Source organism: Capsella rubella, unplaced genomic scaffold, assembly GCF_000375325.1.
Source record: "Capsella rubella cultivar Monte Gargano unplaced genomic scaffold, Caprub1_0 scaffold_8, whole genome shotgun sequence".
NCBI lineage: Eukaryota > Viridiplantae > Streptophyta > Magnoliopsida > Brassicales > Brassicaceae > Capsella > Capsella rubella.
The window spans coordinates 10,023,856-10,043,785 of record NW_006238916.1 but is presented as its reverse complement, the minus strand read 5'-3'; the positions used below and the strand labels follow the sequence as shown (position 1 = coordinate 10,043,785).

At 37.2% G+C, this 19,930-nt stretch overlaps 6 protein-coding genes across 8 annotated transcripts; 2 read left to right on the top strand and 4 right to left on the bottom strand.

Moving 5' to 3' along the window:
• The first annotated feature begins 232 nt into the window (after nt 1-232).
• LOC17877330 (subtilisin-like protease SBT4.3) lies at nt 233-3,136 on the top strand. The gene is made up of 9 exons (XM_023788928.1): nt 233-324; nt 435-526; nt 624-870; nt 993-1,491; nt 1,603-1,697; nt 1,794-2,012; nt 2,083-2,194; nt 2,278-2,497; nt 2,581-3,136. Exons 1-9 carry the CDS (start codon nt 248-250, stop codon nt 3,108-3,110), a joined length of 2,091 nt encoding a protein of 696 aa, XP_023644696.1. The 5' UTR covers nt 233-247; the 3' UTR covers nt 3,111-3,136.
• A 43-nt stretch (nt 3,137-3,179) lies between these two features.
• Nucleotides 3,180-4,895, bottom strand: LOC17875549 (putative pentatricopeptide repeat-containing protein At5g59200, chloroplastic). Its single transcript, XM_006282054.2, has one exon. The coding sequence runs from the start codon at nt 4,870-4,872 to the stop codon at nt 3,220-3,222; it is 1,653 nt and encodes a 550-aa protein (XP_006282116.1). The 5' UTR covers nt 4,873-4,895; the 3' UTR covers nt 3,180-3,219.
• Nucleotides 4,896-4,979: 84 nt separating this feature from the next.
• Nucleotides 4,980-8,000, bottom strand: LOC17874654 (uncharacterized protein F23F12.8). Its single transcript, XM_023788942.1, has 15 exons — nt 7,883-8,000; nt 7,714-7,801; nt 7,564-7,610; nt 7,282-7,371; nt 7,145-7,198; nt 6,899-6,976; nt 6,753-6,821; nt 6,519-6,674; nt 6,311-6,437; nt 6,096-6,130; nt 5,901-5,990; nt 5,712-5,816; nt 5,494-5,634; nt 5,288-5,397; nt 4,980-5,208 (listed from the first exon to the last, which is right to left on the bottom strand). Exons 1-15 carry the CDS (start codon nt 7,916-7,918, stop codon nt 5,130-5,132), a joined length of 1,305 nt encoding a protein of 434 aa, XP_023644710.1. The 5' UTR covers nt 7,919-8,000; the 3' UTR covers nt 4,980-5,129.
• An 860-nt stretch (nt 8,001-8,860) lies between these two features.
• Nucleotides 8,861-11,279, bottom strand: LOC17875640 (probable protein phosphatase 2C 78). The gene is made up of 4 exons (XM_006279565.2): nt 10,510-11,279; nt 10,115-10,420; nt 9,643-9,748; nt 8,861-9,482 (listed from the first exon to the last, which is right to left on the bottom strand). Exons 1-4 carry the CDS (start codon nt 11,008-11,010, stop codon nt 9,133-9,135), a joined length of 1,263 nt encoding a protein of 420 aa, XP_006279627.1. The 5' UTR covers nt 11,011-11,279; the 3' UTR covers nt 8,861-9,132.
• A 5,727-nt stretch (nt 11,280-17,006) lies between these two features.
• Nucleotides 17,007-18,435, top strand: LOC17874961 (transcription initiation factor IIA subunit 1). Of its 3 annotated transcripts, none has more exons than XM_023786772.1 (8): nt 17,007-17,085; nt 17,181-17,343; nt 17,428-17,511; nt 17,595-17,654; nt 17,735-17,837; nt 17,914-18,023; nt 18,114-18,197; nt 18,300-18,435. In XM_023786772.1, the coding sequence occupies exons 2-8, from the start codon at nt 17,215-17,217 to the stop codon at nt 18,321-18,323; spliced, it is 594 nt and encodes a 197-aa protein (XP_023642540.1). In that variant the 5' UTR covers nt 17,007-17,085; nt 17,181-17,214; the 3' UTR covers nt 18,324-18,435. The 3 variants fall into 3 exon arrangements, with proteins under 3 accessions (XP_023642540.1, XP_023642543.1, XP_023642534.1); XM_023786775.1 differs by having other exon boundaries at nt 17,425-17,511; nt 17,920-18,023; XM_023786766.1 differs by having other exon boundaries at nt 17,425-17,511.
• On the bottom strand, nt 18,419-19,789 carry LOC17874611 (40S ribosomal protein S8-2). Its single transcript, XM_006281007.2, has 5 exons — nt 19,722-19,789; nt 19,516-19,588; nt 18,982-19,312; nt 18,713-18,885; nt 18,419-18,625 (listed from the first exon to the last, which is right to left on the bottom strand). The coding sequence occupies exons 1-5, from the start codon at nt 19,723-19,725 to the stop codon at nt 18,544-18,546; spliced, it is 663 nt and encodes a 220-aa protein (XP_006281069.1). The 5' UTR covers nt 19,726-19,789; the 3' UTR covers nt 18,419-18,543.
• Nucleotides 19,790-19,930: the final 141 nt, after the last annotated feature.

The window sequence follows — 19,930 nt, the reverse complement described above, 5'->3', positions numbered from 1 at the left end:
TCTCTCTCTCTCTCTCTCTCTCGCGTTTAGAGTTTTAACAATATGGCTAAGCTTTCTACGCCTCTCTTTTTAGTTTGTTTAGCATTCATAGTCATCAGAGATGTGTCTGCATATGCAAATGATGATAGACAGGCAAGTACAAGTTCTTACTCTGTTTTTTGGTGAGATGCCCATATGAACTAAACACCTTACAATACGTCTCTCTCTCTCTTTATAACATACATGTTTGCAGGTGTATATTGTGTATATGGGAACACTTCCTGAGTCTGAGTACTCACCTTCATCTCACCATCTCAGTATACTCCAAAAACTCGTTGGCAATATGTAAGATTCAACCTTTATATATGATCCGAATTCGCAACAGTTTACATATGTTATGTAAGAGGATCAAGATTATAACAGTATATCCTCTTGGTGTCTGGTTCTTCTTTCAGTGCTGCATCAAATTTGTTAATTAGAAGCTATCAAAGGAGTTTCAATGGATTTGCTGCCAAACTATCTCAAGACGAGAGTCAGAAACTGCTAAGTGAGTACACTTAGTAAAACATTATTTCTTACCAAAAACATTGTCAGAGACTTTGGTAAGATATTTTCTAAATAACATAACCATACTAAATGTACAGATGTGAAAGAGGTAGTATCTGTGTTTCCAAGCAAAAGTCATGAACTGACTACTACAAGATCGTGGGACTTTGTCGGATTTGGTGAGAGTGTAAAACGAGAGAGTGAGAAAGAAAGTGATGTTATTGTCGGAGTGATTGACAGCGGAATCTGGCCGGAATCTGAGAGCTTCGACGACAAAGGTTTTGGTCCTCCTCCAAAGAGATGGAAAGGTTCTTGCAAAGGTGGCATAAACTTCACTTGCAACAAGTAAAATATATTCTAACTTCTTTTTTTTTTAAAACAAACTCGTTGCAAAGTTATAACAACTGTAATTTTTTTTGTAAATGTAAGTGCTAAACGTTTTGGGGTTAAATTTCTTGTGATACAAGTAAGCTCATCGGAGCTAGGTTTTACTCCAAACTTTCCCTCTCAGCAAGAGACGAAGAAGGTCATGGAACCCACACTGCGTCAACGGCTGCTGGTAATGCGGTTCAAGGAGCCAGCTTTTACGGCCTGGCTCAAGGCACGGCTCGTGGTGGAGTTCCCTCGGCCAGAATTGCCGCCTATAAAGTCTGTCTTCCAGGTCCCAGCCGCTGTAGCGATGTCGATATTCTGGCTGCTTTTGATGACGCCATTGCCGACGGTGTTGATGTCATCTCAGTCTCAATCTCAACCGATCACGTCTCCAATTTATTGAACACTTCTGTAGCTATCGGTTCGTTTCACGCAATGTTTAAAGGAATTATCACGGCGGGATCCGCCGGAAATAATGGGCCTGAGCAAGGTTCGGTGGCAAATGTATCGCCGTGGATGATTACTGTCGCAGCCAGCGCTACGGACAGGCGTTCCATTGACAGAGTCGTTCTTGGTAACAGAAAATCGTTAACGGTACCTTCTCTTCGAGTTTTTATGAATCAAAATGAGTAATTTCAACAGTAAGTTCAGATTTAGTTACAAAGTTCAATAAGTGACTGTGACTGTACTCTGTTTCTTAAACAGGGTATATCAGTTAATTCATTCAATCTCAATGGGACAAAGTTCCCCATCGTTTACGGCCAAAATGTTTCGAAAAAGTGTTCCCAGGCTCAAGCCGGGTGAGTCAGCAATCTCTTCTTAAAATATTTCAAAATTCCAATCTGGATATGGAATCAAAGCACATTGGTGCTTATAATGAACATTGCTATTGACAGTTATTGCTCAGAAGGCTGTCTGGACAGAGACCTGGTCAAAGGGAAAATAGTCCTCTGTGACGACTTCCTAGGAAACAGAGAGGCTTACTTAGCAGGAGCCACTGGAGCCATTGTTCAAAACACTTTCTATCCAGATATCCCCTTTTTGTTACCATTACCTGCCTCTTCTCTGAGCGTCGAGGACTACGAAACGATCAAGTCATACATCAAATCTACAGAGTAAGTAAAGGGTAGTGATGAATCTGATCGCTTGTTCAGTCTTAAAATGTTAAAAGAGTGAAATTTGCAGGCACCCACAAGCCGAGATACTGAAAACTGAAGAGATAGTTGACAGAGAAGCTCCTTATGTTCCGTCCTTTTCTGCTCGCGGGCCAAGTTTCACTATTCAGAACCTCTTGAAGGTAATGAAACCAGTACAAAGATCATTAGCTTGCGTTGGTTTTATAATCAAATGTTTTTCGAATAACATCAATGTTATATGTAGCCTGACGTAAGTGCACCTGGATTAGAGATTTTGGCTGCATTTTCTCCCGTAGCTTCTCCTTCGGGTTTAATGAACCCTGAGGACAAGAGAAGTGTGACCTATAGTATAATGAGTGGCACATCAATGGCTTGTCCACATGTAGCAGGTGTAGCGGCTTATGTCAAGTCTTTACACCCCGACTGGTCTCCCACGGCAATCAAATCCGCTATCATGACAACAGGTACAATTCAACAATACTTTCTTCTGATTTCCTTACTGTTGGAGCTATACAATAATAGTCTTTTTGCCATGGTATATTCACAGCTACCCCCATGAACCTTAAGAAAAACCCCGAGAAAGAACTTGCATACGGGTCAGGCCAAATAAATCCGACCAAAGCAAGCAACCCGGGACTTGTGTATGAAACAGAAACAGAAGATTACCTCAAAATGTTATGTGCAGAGGGTTTTGACTCAAGGTCGCTCACGAAAATAGCAGGACAGAACGTCACTTGTTCAGAAAGAACAGAAGTCAAAGATCTGAATTACCCAACAATGACTACGTTTGTGTCTGCTCTTGATCCATTTAATATCACGTTTAGAAGAACCGTTACTAATGTTGGATTCCCAAACTCTACGTACAAGGCAAGTGTAATTCCTCTTCCACAAGAGATTCAGATTAATATAAAACCAGAAATACTGAGTTTCGATTTCCTGAAGGAGAAGAAATCGTTTGTTGTGACCATCTCTGGTGAAAAACTGAAGGATGGGAGTATTGTAAGTTTGTCTTTGGTATGGTCTGATGGGAGTCACAGAGTCAGAAGTCCAATTGTTGTCTACTCAATCCAGCCTTAAAACACCTTTTGCTTTTTGCTACTTTTCTTTTCTTGCATGTTCGGACCATTCATCAAAAACAGAAAGAAGAAGAGACAAAGTTTTGAGGAACTAAGACATATATCTGTCATTACAAATCACTGATGTCCAGCAAACCCGCTATAATATCCGGTTCATTCTCTTTGAATCTAAGAATTCGATTCAGTTCTTGTAATCTCTCATAAATTGCATCTTTATGAGGGTGTGCTGTATCTCCCGCAAGAAACTCATGCATCTGGTTGTCCATTTCAATGGTGCTGCATCCTGGTTCCTTCTCAATCCCTGATTCTCTCATACTTCCTCTGATTTCAATAGATTCTTTCCATTTCCCTGATTGAGCATAAATATTCGATAATAGAACGAATGTCCCAGAATCTGGATTGTCAGAATCAAGTAGTCTCTTGGCGATTTTTTCACCAAGTTCCATGTTTCCATGGATCTTACAAGCACTCAAAAGAGCTCCTAACATTATATGATCCGGTTCTATCAGCATGTTTTCTATGAATCTGTAAGCCTCCTCTAGTCGCCCCACTCGACCAAGAAGATCGACAATACATCCATAATGCTCAATCTGCGGGTCAACATTAAAAACGCTCCACATAGAATTGAAAACTTCAAGCCCTATATCCAACAAACCCCCATGGCTACATGCATTTAAAAGAGCAACTAAGGTCACCTGATTCGGCCTGAATCCTGTGTTCACCATATCCCGAAATTCATTGATAGCTTCAAAGCTAGCCCCATGCATTGCTAATCCAGAAATCATCGTGTTATATGAAATGACATCTTTGTCTCTCATTCCCCTAAAAACACGCTTAGCCTCATTGATATCACCACACCTACAGTACATGTTGATCAAAGCATTGCCTACATAGTTACTAAGGTCCATCTTTCGGTTCTCAACAAACGAATGTACCCAGCGCCCGAGCTCCAACGCACCCAAATCCGAGCAGGCAGATAAAACACAGACGGCTGTAAATTCATTAGGAGAAACACCCTCAATCTGCATTTCCCTGAAAAGCTCCAGTGCTTTGTTCATCTCCCTGTTTCGAACCAACCCATCAATCATCGCAGTCCAACAAACCGTATCTTTAATCTTGACATCTTGGAACAGCTCTAACGCCTCCTCAATACAACCACGTTCAGAATAACAGTTAATCATGACTGTAGCCGCAACCTGATCTCTCTCAGGCATTTCATCGAACACCTTCTTAGCATCAGCCAGTTCCCCAGATTTCCCGTAAATTTCCATCAGTTTTAGCCCCACCGATCTACCAGACCCGAACCCTAATTTCAAAACCTGGGCATGAATCTCTTTACAATCCTCCAAATCACAAGCTTTCAGAACAGAGGTGATGACGTAGTTATCAGGCAAAACCGAACTGTGGATCATTTTACGATACAACGAAACTCCATCAGCGGAACGACCAGATGATACAAAACCATCGATCATTGCGGTGTACAAGTAGACGTTAGGGTTAGATACGTAACGAAACACGTCGCAGGCGTAATCGACGGAATCGAGAGCGGAGCATACTCGGATAAGTTCGAAAACAACGAATGCATCTTGGTCATGGAAGGTTCGAATGATCCTGGCGTGAATGCATGGAACTTGTGTAATGTTTTTGCAGTTTCGTAATAAAGAGATTAATGCTTTCCTGCGTGATAACCTGAGAGTGTTTGAATCGGGATCACGCCGGAAAGCTGATGGCCCTCCGATGCTCGCCGTCAAGGATGAAATCATTTCGCGCTCAAATGAGAACCGTTAAAAAGACTCAGGTCGGGGTCGGGATGATTAGTGTACTTTCCAATTCTCTTCTTCCCGGTCTTATAAATTCAAATAAACTGATATAACCAAACCAACTAGAAATTTCAATAAACAAAGCAAACCAAATTGTTCAATAAAGAAAAAAAAAGGTGTTAATTTCACTTGTCTCTTTAATAGGCTTTTGTTGTACAAAATATATTCAATACTTAGAAGAGTGCCCCTTGTGCCCTGGTTCACTGTGCCACTGTAACCGATCCATCTTGCTTCAACTTGATTAAGCTGCTCTCAATGTTTCTAAGCACAGGTTTATAGCTGCAACAAATTGCAATAAGAGAATTAGCTCAGACGATTGAAACTCCAATGATTAAAGAATATTCTGTGTGAAACTTACACGCGCACAAGCCCATTGTATGCTTGTGTTGTTTGCTGGAGTTGAGCTGAAAGTTGGAGAACTTGAGCAGATAATGATTCGGCTCTGCTCTGTTCTTTCACAAGTTCTCCCTAACAAAAGGTAATGCGTATTTTCAATCAAACAAACAACAATTCAACTGAAGCCTAGTTCTATCATAATACTTAATAGCTGGTGAAGAGCAAAACCTTCAGAGACAGAGTTTCAGTTCCATGTGAACCGTTGGCGTTGACTTCTGAAGACACACGTGAAAAAGCACCAGCTTGTTCTGTTCTTAACTTGTCCAAAACTTCACGGAGTTCTACATTTTGCTTCAGACATTCTTTCACCTGTATAAAGTTTGGTAGAAATCAACATAAAGTCCAAAAAAAAAAGTTCATACAAAATTTTCTTTTGTTACTCTTACTTGATTCTCCCACTGATTTGATATATTGATGGATTCTTGATAGGAAGCCGAGAGGTTCGAGTTTTCCTCAAAAAGCTTCTCTATTTCAGATGATTGGTTGTCAATCTGAAAATAAACCATGAAAGTAATTTCTACAATCAAGCCTCTTGACCATTTATATATACTAATTGTAGAGACCTACCGCATTACCTCCATAAGAAGCTTTTGCCTACTACTCTCCAATCTTTCAACTGCAACAGCCATATCATGCAACTGCTTCTCGAGTATTTCTTTCTCTTCCTACATGAAAACAATCAAACCTAAAACTAAGGGATAGTCCTATAAAACGTTGAAGAAGACTTATTCTATGCTGGCAAGTGGCCAAAATGGGTCAATAACACTTACCACTGAAAATCCTTTTTGACCTAAATCTGAGACTCCTGCATAATAAATAGCATGGAAAAAGTCATTGATATGTATCCAACAAACAATTTCCGAATGACTTAAAAAGCATTTAAAACGCCACACAGTTCATCCAAACCCTGATGATTGTCACAGCTGCAATACCAACTTCTTTGAAACAAAATAAAAAATAAAAAATGTATAGCATTGCATATTACCTGAGGCCCTGCTAGATACAACTGAAATTTTTTGTTCCAGTTCCTGCTTTTCAGACATTAACGAAGCAACTCGATTTTGTTCTTCAGCTAAACGTTGTTGTTCTTGTTGCCTCAACATTGATTCTTTCTGTGTATGTTAAGAACATTATTATCATGGAAACAGGGACTCTCACGGGGAACATATTATTTTTTTCAAAAATATTCTAACCTGTAATTCTAGTTTTAGGTTAGCCATCTCCTTTTCTAATAATTGTAATTGGTCCGGGGAACCTCCCGTTGACGACCCTCCAACAAATGAAGTACTCATTGATTGCTGTTGAATAGAGTTAAGCTCTGCTCTCAAAGATGCTGCATCTTCCTCAGCCTATTAACAATGGGTTATTATTATCAGAAAAGGAAGTAAGGGGAATTAAAATTGGAAGGCAGAAGACTGTTTCCGTACTCGATATTGTTCCTCCTCTGCCTCTTTGACACGTTTTTTAAGAGTCCTAACTTGAGCTGAGAGATCCTCCTGTAAGCAATAGCTATGCCAATCAAGATGCAATCAACGAAGGAGGCCAAAAGAACTGAAACAGGAATATCCCCTACCCGCAAAACAACAGCAGCATCTTTCTCCATTGCAATTTCCTTGAGGGCTTTTCTCAGAGATGGCACTGTGTTTTGTTCCTTTTATCCATCAACAAGAACATATGTCAAGACAAAGACCCATCGTTTGCCAAATGGACTTCCTAGAGATTCATCTTGCACGCCAAGCCTCACCAAAAAATTTGGATACAAACAAAACAAACCACAGCAAAACCATAGATTAAAAGGAAAAGTTAACTTGTTACTTACCAGCACATTCAACCGACTCTCAAGTGATTCATTCTCGACTTCCTTTGTCTGCAGCTGAATCCCCAAGGACAAAAGAACATCATCAATACATTGCATTCAAAACAAAAACATAGGATCTGAAAAGGCGTAACAAATACCTTTAAGGAAAATATCTTGTTGCGCTCCTCCATCTCTGCGTTCTTCTTCTGCAATTCTTTAAGCTGGGAATATAAAGCACCAACATCTGTCTGTGGAAGTAATTCAAAAACAAACCATTACCAGCAAGATCATCATATCAGTTAAACCAATACAATATGCAGAATTTGAATGAGCCCATCCTCCGACAATATGCAAAACCAAATTCATCCATAAATCCTAGAAGACAAGATTCAATTCAAGCATTATCATTATCACGATCATCCGATTAGATCAAATGTTACCTCAGAAAGCCGATTTCCACTCTCAGATTTTCTGATTACTGGAAAATCTGAAACACATTACAAATTGGAAACAATGAAGCTGTCAATCAAAATTATCAAATCTAGGGGAAAGAGAGAGATCAAAAACAATGAGAGAAGAAATGAAATTACCGGCAGGATTGGGAATTTCGCTAAGATCTGGCCCTGAAGAAGCTTTGCTCAGCCTTTGAGCTGCTCTCTTTTGACGAATCTCTTCCAACTACAAGATCACAGAAACCCAACCATGTAAGAAACCGTCGTCAGAAGAAGACGAGGATGGCGGTACCGGAAATATTCTTACAGTCCGGCGACCTAGAGTTGCGTGGTGCGACTCCATGGTATGAATGTATGATTCCTACAACGTCCGCACCAGATGATTTAGCTCCCGCCTCTGCTCTCGGCAAATTTTGAACGTCGATTTAACGGTGAGAGAGAGTCGCCGGCGAACAAAATAGAATATATTTAATTTGGGCTAATTGGAGAGATAAATAAGGCCCATGGATATTTAACTATCTTACCTCGAGAGCAAGCCCATCAAAAAAAAACTTACATTCAATAAAAGTTGAAAACATTATAATACAGAAATTTTAGAAAACATGATAATATAGAAAAACCATTTTATGCAAATAAATTTATTTTCTGTTCTTCTTTAAAGATACGAGGTATAGGCGTATAGCTGTCTGATAAAATCACAAACTACAAAAGTTTAATTTACATTTATAGCATATTCAAATAAAGAAATGACATTTTTCTACTGCAAAACTGTATTTATCTATTGTGTTTATTCAACGATACAAAAGCTGATAAACGTCCACCACCTTTGGATAAATTGGTTAGTTTTTTTTCTGAAAATGTTACTTCGCTTTTTAACTTTACGACAAGTGGGTAATATGCCAAATAACTAAACGACCTAAGCCTAATTAACTGTGTTGCACAACGTGCGTCTGAACGTAATAAGATTTCATTTCAGTGTTATGACCGTGTTCGAGGGTTTTAAGGAGTTTTGAACAACCAATAATAAAAAAGTTTGGTGCGATTGCATCTTCTGGTAGAAGAATCCATTGCTAGTAGGATTCAATCTCTTTAGAGCTTTATTAAGGTAAATTAGGCAAATATAGACGATTACAGCTATTTAGAGATTTATATATAGTGCAATGAAAAGTAAAGAAAGGAAGCTTAATAGAATATCATCAAGTTGTATGATTGGTATATTATTCATGTTCTTAGCTTTGATCGGAGTTACGTTATACCATATAATTAAAAAGGATATATAGTTCAGTTAAGAAAACTCAGACTTTCACAAATGTACCAAACGTTCACGGTTTTTTAGCTTTTCACGACCGGTGAAAATCTTTGTAGATCTAAACCGCTGTTCACTACACAGTGACATAAGTCACATAACCCAAAGTCAAACTAAATTAAAAACCCTTCGTCGTCTTACAACGAAGAGCAAAAACAGGGTAAAAGAGAAAGCCCAAAAGTCGATGACTCAGGACAAAAAAAAACAAACATTACAAGAGAGAAAAAGAGAAAGAGAGAAACAAGAAACAACTACGTGTTTCTTCGTAGATCAACCACCACAACACTTACGTTGTCCGAACTTCGTCTAGCCAATGCAAGCCTCGTCAGCAACACCGACGCCTTTTCACACGCTTCATCAGATACATCTCCTCCTCCGACCACCACATTCCCTGCGCCGGCGCCATCCCTTTCAGGTGAGGATGTAAGTTGACAGTTGACTTCTCCTCTTAAACACATGTGAACGACGCTACATGCAACTTCGTTTGGAACCACGTCCCAAAGACCGTCACTTGCTAGAATAAGGAAATCGTCTCCGTTGACCCGGTCCATCACGGTTACCTCCGGTTTACTGATTACGTATGGCTTCAAGTAATTATCTCCTGGAAGAACAAAAAAAAAAAAAAGACACTCCGCGGCGAAACGAGATTTAATTATCATCATTATTGAAAAAGTAGGGCACGTAAAAAAACTTAGTACAAAACACTAGCTAGCTAGGACAGGGACAAGAGTGTTTCGTCAAGTGTAATCAATTAAACTGACCTATGGCTCGTGACATTGCAAGTACTCCAAGGACACGTGGGCCATCCCAGTAGATCACTCGACCACCCGCTGCTTGAATCCGGTCTAGCTCGTCCGGACGGTCCGGCTGTTACAGATATAAAAATATTGTTTTGTTGATAACAGTAACACGACGGATTAAAGAATCTTTAAACTCATAAACTTTATGAGATACTCTAATCTAAAAAAAGCCATTTCACATTCTTTAATCACCGTCCAGGTGTTGCATGCCCATTTATCAAATTTCGAATTTTCCAAATACAAATAAATGTATTAAATATAAGAAAATAAAAAAGCATTAAACAACGAGAAATTGATAGGTAAGTTTCCGAACGTGAAACGTAACGAAATTCTCATTTTCCATATACAGTAAACTGTAACCGTAGATCTAGCGGATAAAATTTTAACGATGCTAAAAGCCTAAAACTATACAAGAGACGAGAGATCATCAAACCTTATGATCGGAGGTTAAAGCAATGGCCTTCCCATTACGGCAAAGAACGGCACGTGAGTCACCGCAGTTAGCCACGATGATTTTATCCGGCGTGAGGACTGACACGACCGCTGTGGATCCCACAGCGTCACAGTCCGGCCTCTGAAGCTCGCATCGGCATTTCGCCGCAGCACCGTCGGCGTTCAAAGCCACAACCTCCATGTCCATGCGGTTGAAGCTACGCACCATTGACTTTTCCCAGTCAGCATCAGCTTCATACTCTTCACGAACTAGCTCGTGTAGTCTTTCTCTACATCTCATCGCTACCTAATTATTAAAATAAACAGAAACATCAGAAACGACGTCGTAACAGTCCATTAAGCTAAGTTTTTTTAACAAATAAAACGGCGTCGTACATGGGAACAGCCATGGCCATCGTAAACGCCGCAGTAGTGAAACCCGGAGGAGGAATACTCCGTTTGTTGACGGAGAAAAAACGGATGAACGGCAACGGTGTCTTCCATTTCCCGTCTTTTTCCACAGACTGAAGCGACGCCGTATTTAGGATAAGCTTCAGGATCAGGCAATGCCACAACCGTTGAACTTAGAGACTCGCATAAAACGACGACTTCCTTGGCCGTATCATAGTACACGGCGGAAGCTGAGGCTGCGACGGTGGCTTCTCGTCTCCTCCGTTTCTGTAACTCTTGGTCGACGAAGACAGCGTCTTGTTCGCCGGAGACAAACTTAAATCGCCGGATCTCCATTCTCCTTCTTCTCGCCGCTTGGGAAGAAGAGCTCCGTTCTCGTCTCCTCGTCGTCGTCGTCTTCTTCACCACCGTCGCCGTCGTTTTCTTCATCACTGTGTCGTTCTCGTAGCAAATCTCAGCCATGCGATCGTCGAAACTGTTCAACATTCACACTCCATCATCATCATCATCATCATCATCACTCTCATCCCCCGGACCAAAAATAAATATAAAAAAAAAACTACTGAACGAGACACAGGAGAGAGAGAGAGAAAGAGAGAACAGAAGAAGAGAAGCTTAAACAAGATTAGCCATGGAAGCTTTATATTAGCTTCGTTCACCAGAAGATATAAATAAAATAAAAAATCATCTTTATGTTACGGGCAGGTGTTGCCCGAAACTTTAAACGGGCAGATCACCAAAAACTTCAAAAAAATCAAAATGAAAGAAAGAATGAAGAAGAAGAGAAGAGAGAGAGAGAGAGAGAGAGAGAGCTTGGTGAATGGCGTGACGTATCGCACCTCTATCTGGACGAAATAATCTTGACCGTTGATTGTTAACACGTGTAAATGGTACTTCTATTAAAACCGCGATACGAAACACTTACGTGTGCCAATCAAATCCGGACACAACTCTGAACCTAAAGTGAAAAGAACCTTTGATGACACGCATGCCATCTCTTTTCTTGTTTTTCTTTTTAATAGATTTTTACCAAATTTTGTTATGAAAATTTCTAATACCAATTCCATTTGTGTTCCTTTAGATTGGGTGAATCAACCAATATGTTCAATTAAACATGTGGAAATTGAATTATTATTTTTTCTCTTTGTGAAAGTTATTGTAGAGAAAAATTTAAAACTTATAAATCTTTTTAAAAAGTTTTGGTGTGTTAATTACAGATAAATTATTGTAGAAACAAAATTGACCAGGTGTGACTACCAAATAATAAGAGAAAAATGTGGTAATTAGTAAAATATGACATTACAAAATATAAAGTTGGTGTGTGAATACATTTAAGAAACAATTTTAAAATACATAATACTATTATAAATTTTAAATATAATTAAAGGTGATTAAATATTTATTTATTTAGTAACACTTGTTCTTTTTTATTTGTTTACTTGTCTGGTCTAGTCTGCATATGTTCTATTTGGGTCATATGTTTTATTTTATTTTTATGCAGCAAACATGTAAAGCTATTAGAATAATAGATATGGTTTTTGACATTTGTTATGATGAATCAATATTCAAAGATTTTTTTATTTTAAGGATTTGTTACCTAGTTTTATACAAATTGACAGGGGTGATAATGAATTCAAATACAACTTCTTCATAGTTTTTGACAGGTGTGTGACAGTTACATGATTTCTATGCGTGCAATTTTGTGAGACTTCTCTGACTAATTTTCTATTTTAACTTCAATATCAACATATCTAATGTTTTGGCACACCAGAAAAATAAGAATGCAATCTTATCATTTACAGCTCCATACGAATCTTACATAACTTAAAGTATCAGTATGTAATGTTTGACACACCATAACCTTTTTTTCGTTGAGGACGCGTATAATCCGTGAATTAAAATAATTTTTGAACATAAGTGACAATAACATTACTTCTAATTATATAGTGAAATATAATTTTGAGAACTAAGAAGAATATATAATTGAAAAGAATAAATATTTCAGATGAATGTTACAATTATTCCAAATTTTCAATACTAGTTAAGACCAACGACATATGATTATGATAATACATTTCATATGTCTTGCTAAAATTACTTGGTCACATGTTCTAGTACACAGTTTATTAGTGAGAAAAAGAAATATCCAAAATGAATATGTATTAATCTAATCATTAATATTAATTATTTAACTTATATATACATATATATATATATATATAATTGTCGACTAATTATGAATTATGTATCACATTGCATGAAATCAAGACGAATATGCGGAAAATCGTATAGTAAAAGAATACAGTTTTTAAAATTATATAAAAAATACATGTAGTTATGGTTAAACCGTTAATTTGGTAACGGTTTTACAAATATGCGGAAAACATGTTAAGAAAAGAAAACGGTTAAGAAAAAAAGACATAATATGTGGTTGTGATTAAACCATTAATTTATCAAATTAACATTTAGCTCTTCTCTTTTATTTTTTTGGTAAAAGGAGATTTGGCAAATCTTTATAAATATAATTGTGAAACTATACAAATTAGATAGCCAGTCAACTTTTAGAAATGAAATAAAATATGGTTTGTAAACTGATCAGAAATGACGTCCAATGGGGTACAAGAACGTAGATATGGGTATTGGTTCTATTTGACAAGTGAGGACCACTTCACTTCCCCTATTCTCCTTTTAAAAAAAACCATTTAACAACGTCGTTGACCCCTTTCTCTCTACCATCTCTGACCTCTTTTCTTCCTCGATACTTGACACGTGTTTGCATCCTTCACTTTTGTCTTTTACCATTTTTTTTCTTGGGTCGAGTTTCACAAAGATTTATATAAATCTATAAAATTTAGGGTGTTCAGAATTGTGAGGGTTAATGTACACTTTGTAAGTTGGGGTTAGTTTAAACTGTTCTGTCTTAAGGCATTTTACTTGGAGAGTGTTTTTCTTCGTCTTCTAAAGCTTGGTTGAGATTGAGAGCCTAGGTTTGGAATCGGGTTCTGCAATTTCTAGCCAAAGTGTGATTTCATAATTTTTCCAACTTAAGCCTGATTTTGTAACTAAAAAATATTGTCAATAATACGATTCTGATTTAATGATGATATTTTTCATGCCACCATTAATTCACTAAAAATACAAGTTTAGCTAGGTTGGTCCAACTCGTTTATTAAATGAATTATAGAACTATTCATATAACACCTAAACCAACTAGGGTATAATGTATTTACAACAGCATAAATAAAAGTATTTATTTGATACGTTTTCAAACGGGTAAAACTTGTGTATAGTAATATGATATGATATGTAATATTTCAGATATATAGATTCAGTTATTCGTATCCAATTCGGACGAAACTGTAACATGATCTATGATTTGATTTGATGATATATATATATATAATGTGGATAGTACTAAACCCAATGGTGAGGCTTGAGTGCAAGCAAACTTGTATAGAAAGTCTTGTGGATACCAAATTCTATATTCTTGTGGTCTGTTCGTACGACCTTTATTAGAGACACGTTTGAGAGCTACAACTTAACTGTCTAAATGGAGAGAGTTTTCATGGAAACTCACAACAAACTAAATTATACAGTATTTGGTACTTGGTAAAAGTAGTAGTAACAAACTTTTACCATGTGAAAGTATGTATAAAAGAGAAGCTCATCTTTTTGCGGAGCAATTATATAGGACGTGGAGGCAAGCGATAGGATGACGTGTGAGCTGATGGAAAAGATTATATACTTCATAATAGAGAAGAACCTGATGATTTTCATAATTCGTTCGGGTCTCACAGATTTTCAAATCGAGGGGAAAAAGATATTAAAAAAGGAAGTGCGTGTGTAACACAAGCCACGTGTCTGCAAAAGTTTGATAGCAGTTGCCAGGTTTTTGAAGTTGACAGTAGGCAAATACATTGCGCCACGTGAATGGCCTTCCTTTCTTTCTTTCTATGATCATCAGTACACTATCAATATTATTATTGTTTCATCGAGGCAACCAAAAAACAAAAGAATAATATTATTGTGTCTTTTACAAACAATTTCCTCTAACATTATTAATTCCTTGAGTTCTATACCAACCATCACTTTCATATCTTATAACACAAATACGTCGATTTTAGATTCTATCAACCTTTTATTTTACTGGTCTTTTGTTTCTTTGTATTGTTGATTCTTATATGTATATATAGTGTTGGTAAACTAGTATCATTGATAAGAATATGAAAAAAGAGAAAACACATGGTTAGTAGTACTAGAAGTTACTTTAGTACGTAGTTGGAGAGGGCTTTAGGTAAGGAGACATTATGGATCTCTCTACTCATCTTGCAAAGGTAGTTTGATTGATTTATCTAATATAATTTTGTTTGTAGCTTTAAATTGAAACCTTACCTATTAATTCGTCGTTGCAATTTCCACATCACACATGTATAGTTTGGTACATAAATTCAAACTTATCTTTCTTTAATAATAATGATCAATGCCGAATCCGATGAATGTTCATGTTTGATGTTGAGTAGTGTGTTTCTAAGTTAATCTTGCACTGAGAAATGTATATAAATTAAGAAAACTGAAACTATTACGTAACATGTGACGCTATATATATATATATATATCTATATGTATTCTGATTGATATATTTGATCATCTTTGTCGATAATTTTAACATGAAAAAAGCACAAGTATCTAAGTACAGTGATTATAAGTTATTATCTTCTCTTTAAGTATTAGAGTTGTGCCCAACACCGAATATAACAAACATTATGTCGAGTTCAAACTACATGACAAGTCGTCTGTGTTAGGTCTATATAATGCAAAAGAAAGAGCTAAATTTTTCGAAAGAAAGTGTTTGGCAATTACGAGGAGTGAATGACGTGTCAGAGTATCGGTAACTTACATAAATATAAGGTTTTGGGGTCTAAAGTCTAGTTTTGAGGCCTAAGTAGACGCGTGTCGGACGCAAGCCCCACGTTGCGGTTTTAAGGTCGCTGGACTTCTTTCCTTGTTTTCCTTCGCAGTTTCTTTTTCACCTTTAGGAGAAGAACCTTCAATAGTTACAACGTGGCTGTACTTGTTGTCCGACACGTGTGTCCTCCGGAGAAAGACTTTTTTCCACTCATACTGCATGGCCGGCAGATTGCGTAGTGTTGGGAAAAAAGAAAACTTATGTTTACGTTGTTGACATACATTTGTCAATTAAAACACCAAACTTTTTAACGTCTATACGCATTTAATATATAAGAAGAAGAAGAAGAAGAAAGAAGATTTTACTTTCCACTTATGAAGATTCTACTCACTCGTAACCGATGTTTATATTGATATGAATTTGAAAACATAAGTTTAAGTGACCCACACGTCGAGTTTAAGTTGATGTAGTCGAGTTTTATAGTTTGGTTATAATAGTAAAAAGATAAGTTGTTGAGTGTATTTCTAACCTCGTACATGTTATAAACAGTGTGTTGGGTTTTATATTTCTTTCAGAGCAATATATAATATAGCATGTGAAATTTGACCGTTGGGTTTGGTGTGGGTTGCTCATCTGATTTAAAATAACGCCAATATAACAGTACTATAAATTAAGGTCAATTAGTATAATCAAAGATAATGAAACTGTCCTCATTAATCAATGTTTAAAGATAGTTTAAATATTTTCCAGATCAGTACCACGTGTTACTCGAATTCGACATTTTGCAAAACAAAGCCATAATTTGAATTGACGATTGTCTATCTGGTAGAAGAAGGAAAAAAAGAAGAGTGATTAAAGGGACGTTAAACCAAAAAAGAAGGAAAGAAACGAATATTCAATTTCATTACCAAAAAGTTTAATTGCTCATGCTTTCCGTCACGACACGGACGACACATGTCGATTTGATGATATATAAACAAAAAAGAAAAAAGAAATGCTACTCTATAGTATGGAAATGAAAAAGCATGATTCGTGTCGTGTTAGGCATTTGACAGTGATCTACGATAACTTTCGTGCCTAGCCAATAGTTTTACATATTCTTAAACAATTTAGTTCATAATTGGTTATCATAAGAAATATACTTGTTAATGTTGGGCTAATGCTTTATCTATTAGCGGTTCTAAGACACCGTTGTTAATTGCACAAGAAACCTAAAACGTCGTTGTTAATTGCGTCCTTAATTTTTTATTGTATTGCTTAAATACAAAAACTTAAAACAGTATCTTCTGAAGACATTCCCTCACATGATGACATTTAACAACATTTAAATATGGGCCTAAAGTCCACCTTTTACTGGACCAGTTAGTAATAATATCAGCCCAAAACAATTAAACTAATATATTTGAACTAAAAGGGATTGAAACGGACGGCTGAGATTGCATCGTATGTTCGAATCTGAATTGTATAATTGGAAAGAAGAATATTCGCGTAGTGGGTAGTTTTCGGGTGGAGTATTGGACCCGGTTTTATCTCGGGTCGGGTTATAAAGCTATATATATACCCTCCCCATTAATACCCGCTTCTTTTGATCACTTTCTTCGTCGTCTCTCCCAATCGTCCAATTAATCTCTGCTTCAATTTTATCCAGTGAAGAGGTATGTATAAATCTCTCTCAATTAGGGTTTCGTCAAAACTCACAGAACGTTGATTGAATTGTAAAAGGGTTTTGTTGATTTGGTTCTCTTTGTAGGTTTTTATTTTATTTTGTGCGTTTTTGTATCGAGATGGTGTTGTCGACGAGCAATACTAGCAACGCGCACGAATTTGTCATCGATGACGTTATCAGCAAGGCTCGATGCGATCTCGTTTACAGTGGAGAACTTGATGAGAGTGTTCTTAGCCAGATTCAATCGGTTAGTTTAAAGTTAGGGTTTTTAGGTTTTTTTTTTAATTTTCTCTTCACTGATTGAATTCAAACTACTGTATCTCTAAAGAAGTGGAAAACGAAGATGATACAAGCTGGAGTCATAAGTGGTACGATCGAGACATGTTCTGCTTCGTTTAATCCCAGTCCCACACATGTGAGTCGTTTTCGTAATTTGATTCACTCTTTATATCTTCTTCTTACACAAGGAAACAAAAATCAAGTGTTGTGAATTTGCAGACGCCTCTTCAGACTCGGGAGCCAAATCCTGCTCAGTTTCTCAAGTCTGATCCACCCATGGTAAGTTTTCTTTCTGTTAAATTAAATTACTAAGGCTGATTAGTCACATAACAATTTACTGATGTTGAATATGTTTTCAGGGCCTTATGATGGCCACAAAGACAGAGTGTGACGAGTTTTATATTCCCCAGCAAGATGGAGCGAGAGATCTTGTCACACAGCCAAACTCTTGTGATTTTAATGGTAATTTTCCGAATGCTATCGCTTGGCTCATCGGCATCTTCTTGGTTTCTATATCTCACTTGTGTGAGTGATGAAGATGTAGATGAGAATGAAGAGCTTTTGAATGAAGACGATGATGATGAGGAAGACGCTATTGATGATGATGATTCAAACATTCCACATATGGTCTTGTGTCAGTTTGATAAGGTAACCACGACTCTAGTTTGTCGTTGGTACATATTACTAACATTGATTGGCTTAATAGTTAATACTTCAACTATGTGCTGAATGTTGCAGGTGAAGCGTTGCAAAAGCAAGTGGGAGTGCAAATTCAATGCGGGCATTATGCAAATTAACGGCAAAAATGTTCTTTTCTCAGAGGTTTGACCAACTTCTCACCATGGGAGTCGGATATATTTTCAACTAAAAAAACGTTCTGATTTTTTCACTTGGCTCACACATCCTCCTCTTAATTCTCTGCAGGCCACTGGAGATTTCAACTTCTAAAAGATGCAACAAGAAACACCCTCTTCTCAATTTACAGAACATTTTTTGGCTTTGTTCCAATACATCTATGCAAGGGTTTAACTGAATGGAAGCAATTTGCAAAATTTGACTATTAATGATCAAAACCAAAAGACATGAATATCTTCTCTATATAACTTTAAATACTCCGCAAAGGTATAAAGAAAGGGTTTGCAACTTTCAAAATTGAAAAATCTGTTTCTCATGCAGCACCAGCATTCTTGCCCTTCTTCTTCTGAAGTTTCTTCATGTAGAATTCGAGCTCTTTCCCTTCCAATATGTACCTGTTTCAAATCACACCAAAAACAAAGATCAGTATTTAAACTCAGGAGAAAACACAGACTAGGATGTGACATCTCTTATTAATTTACCCATCAGCACGGCCACATTGTCCGGGTCTTGATGCGATGCAAGCAAGCAACCTTCCGCTACTAAATTGCTCTTCAAGGTGAGAGTCTATTGCTCGGTCTTCTTGTCGCATCTCAAGCTTCCTTTGTACATGATTGCTTTTCTTAACTTCCTCAGTGGTTACCGCATCTCCTCCCTGAGATTACAGTCACCAATCAAATCAGAATTGGTTTATGAAAAAAGGGAACAGTCAACAACACTAAATGATCAATCATCAAAGGACCAAACAAACCTCTCCTTCTTTCTTGGTTGCAGCAGCTTTCTTCTTACGACCAATATCAACTCCATAATGTTGGAGATACCATTGTTTGAATGGGGCAGCATCAACTTGAACAATTGCACTCTTTACAAGAGTTTGTGTACGAACAAGCTCATTGTTAGATGCATTGTAAGCAACATCCAAGATCCTGGTCTTACGGGTCACAGTTTCGCTTCCCCACGAGAAGTTTCCTGTATCAAGCCTCAAAGCTCGCCACTTTACGTTCCCACCACGCACACGGATCCTCCTCACTGTCTTGTTACTTGATAGCTTAGTGTTAGCTGGTTGCCTTCCAAGCTCATACCTATCAACAGATAACCAAAGTTAGTCTATCTGATCAATTCTGCATCAACCAGAAACTATACTAAGGTATCAAACAGAATTGAGTGTAGACACAATCAAAATCAAAGAACACGACAAACTCATGCTTCATTTTGATTCCAATCTAATCTCTGATTCCGAGGAAATTATCAAAACTGAAGCAGGGGAAGATTAAAAAACGCTTACTTTCTCTTCTTCCTCCACTTCTTTTGCTTACCACCAGTGGCACGTCTCTTGTGAATTGAATCACGAGAGATACCTGCAAAAACATAGAATCAACACTTGGTCAATACAACCACCATGGAAGAAGTATTTTTTCGAACATTGATGCTATGAAATTAACATTTTCGCCATCAACGACACGATGAATGAAGAAGAAAATGAAAATATACCCATGATTTCAAAAGCGTTTGGTTCTCAGTTCACACGAGCTTCAGAGGTTTAAGAATGGCGGAAGAGAACTTAGACAAGATTAAAGAGCTATAAATAGTTTACTATCCCGTACACGAACAAAAACCCTACATATATCAATTTACAATCTTGTCCTTAACTTCAAATACAACCACACATTAATAAAAAAAGGATTGGTTTTTTTAAAAAT

Excerpts from the sequence above, each read along its gene's own strand:
- LOC17877330 (XM_023788928.1), top strand. The coding sequence starts at position 248 with ATGGGAACACTTCCTGAGTCTGAGTACTCACCTTCATCTCACCATCTC. Across the intron at positions 871-992 it reads ATAAACTTCACTTGCAACAA|TAAGCTCATCGGAGCTAGGT; the intron begins GTAAAATATATT and ends TTGTGATACAAG. Across the intron at positions 2,013-2,082 it reads TCATACATCAAATCTACAGA|GCACCCACAAGCCGAGATAC; the intron begins GTAAGTAAAGGG and ends TGAAATTTGCAG.
- LOC17875549 (XM_006282054.2), bottom strand. The coding sequence starts at position 4,872 with ATGATTTCATCCTTGACGGCGAGCATCGGAGGGCCATCAGCTTTCCGG.
- LOC17874654 (XM_023788942.1), bottom strand. The coding sequence starts at position 7,918 with ATGGAGTCGCACCACGCAACTCTAGGTCGCCGGACT. Across the intron at positions 7,199-7,281 it reads ACAAGATATTTTCCTTAAAG|CTGCAGACAAAGGAAGTCGA; the intron begins GTATTTGTTACG and ends TTGGGGATTCAG. Across the intron at positions 5,991-6,095 it reads GTCAAAAAGGATTTTCAGTG|GAAGAGAAAGAAATACTCGA; the intron begins GTAAGTGTTATT and ends GTTTTCATGTAG.
- LOC17875640 (XM_006279565.2), bottom strand. The coding sequence starts at position 11,010 with ATGTTGAACAGTTTCGACGATCGCATGGCTGAGATTTGCTACGAGAAC. Across the intron at positions 10,421-10,509 it reads ATGGCCATGGCTGTTCCCAT|GTAGCGATGAGATGTAGAGA; the intron begins GTACGACGCCGT and ends TTTAATAATTAG. Across the intron at positions 9,749-10,114 it reads CTTTAACCTCCGATCATAAG|CCGGACCGTCCGGACGAGCT; the intron begins GTTTGATGATCT and ends TATCTGTAACAG.
- LOC17874961 (XM_023786766.1), top strand. The coding sequence starts at position 17,215 with ATGGTGTTGTCGACGAGCAATACTAGCAACGCGCACGAATTTGTCATC. Across the intron at positions 17,344-17,424 it reads TTCTTAGCCAGATTCAATCG|AAGTGGAAAACGAAGATGAT; the intron begins GTTAGTTTAAAG and ends GTATCTCTAAAG. Across the intron at positions 18,024-18,113 it reads TCTTGTGTCAGTTTGATAAG|GTGAAGCGTTGCAAAAGCAA; the intron begins GTAACCACGACT and ends TGAATGTTGCAG.
- LOC17874611 (XM_006281007.2), bottom strand. Across the intron at positions 18,886-18,981 it reads CAACCAAGAAAGAAGGAGAG|GGAGGAGATGCGGTAACCAC; the intron begins GTTTGTTTGGTC and ends CTGTAATCTCAG. Across the intron at positions 18,626-18,712 it reads CAATGTGGCCGTGCTGATGG|GTACATATTGGAAGGGAAAG; the intron begins GTAAATTAATAA and ends GATTTGAAACAG.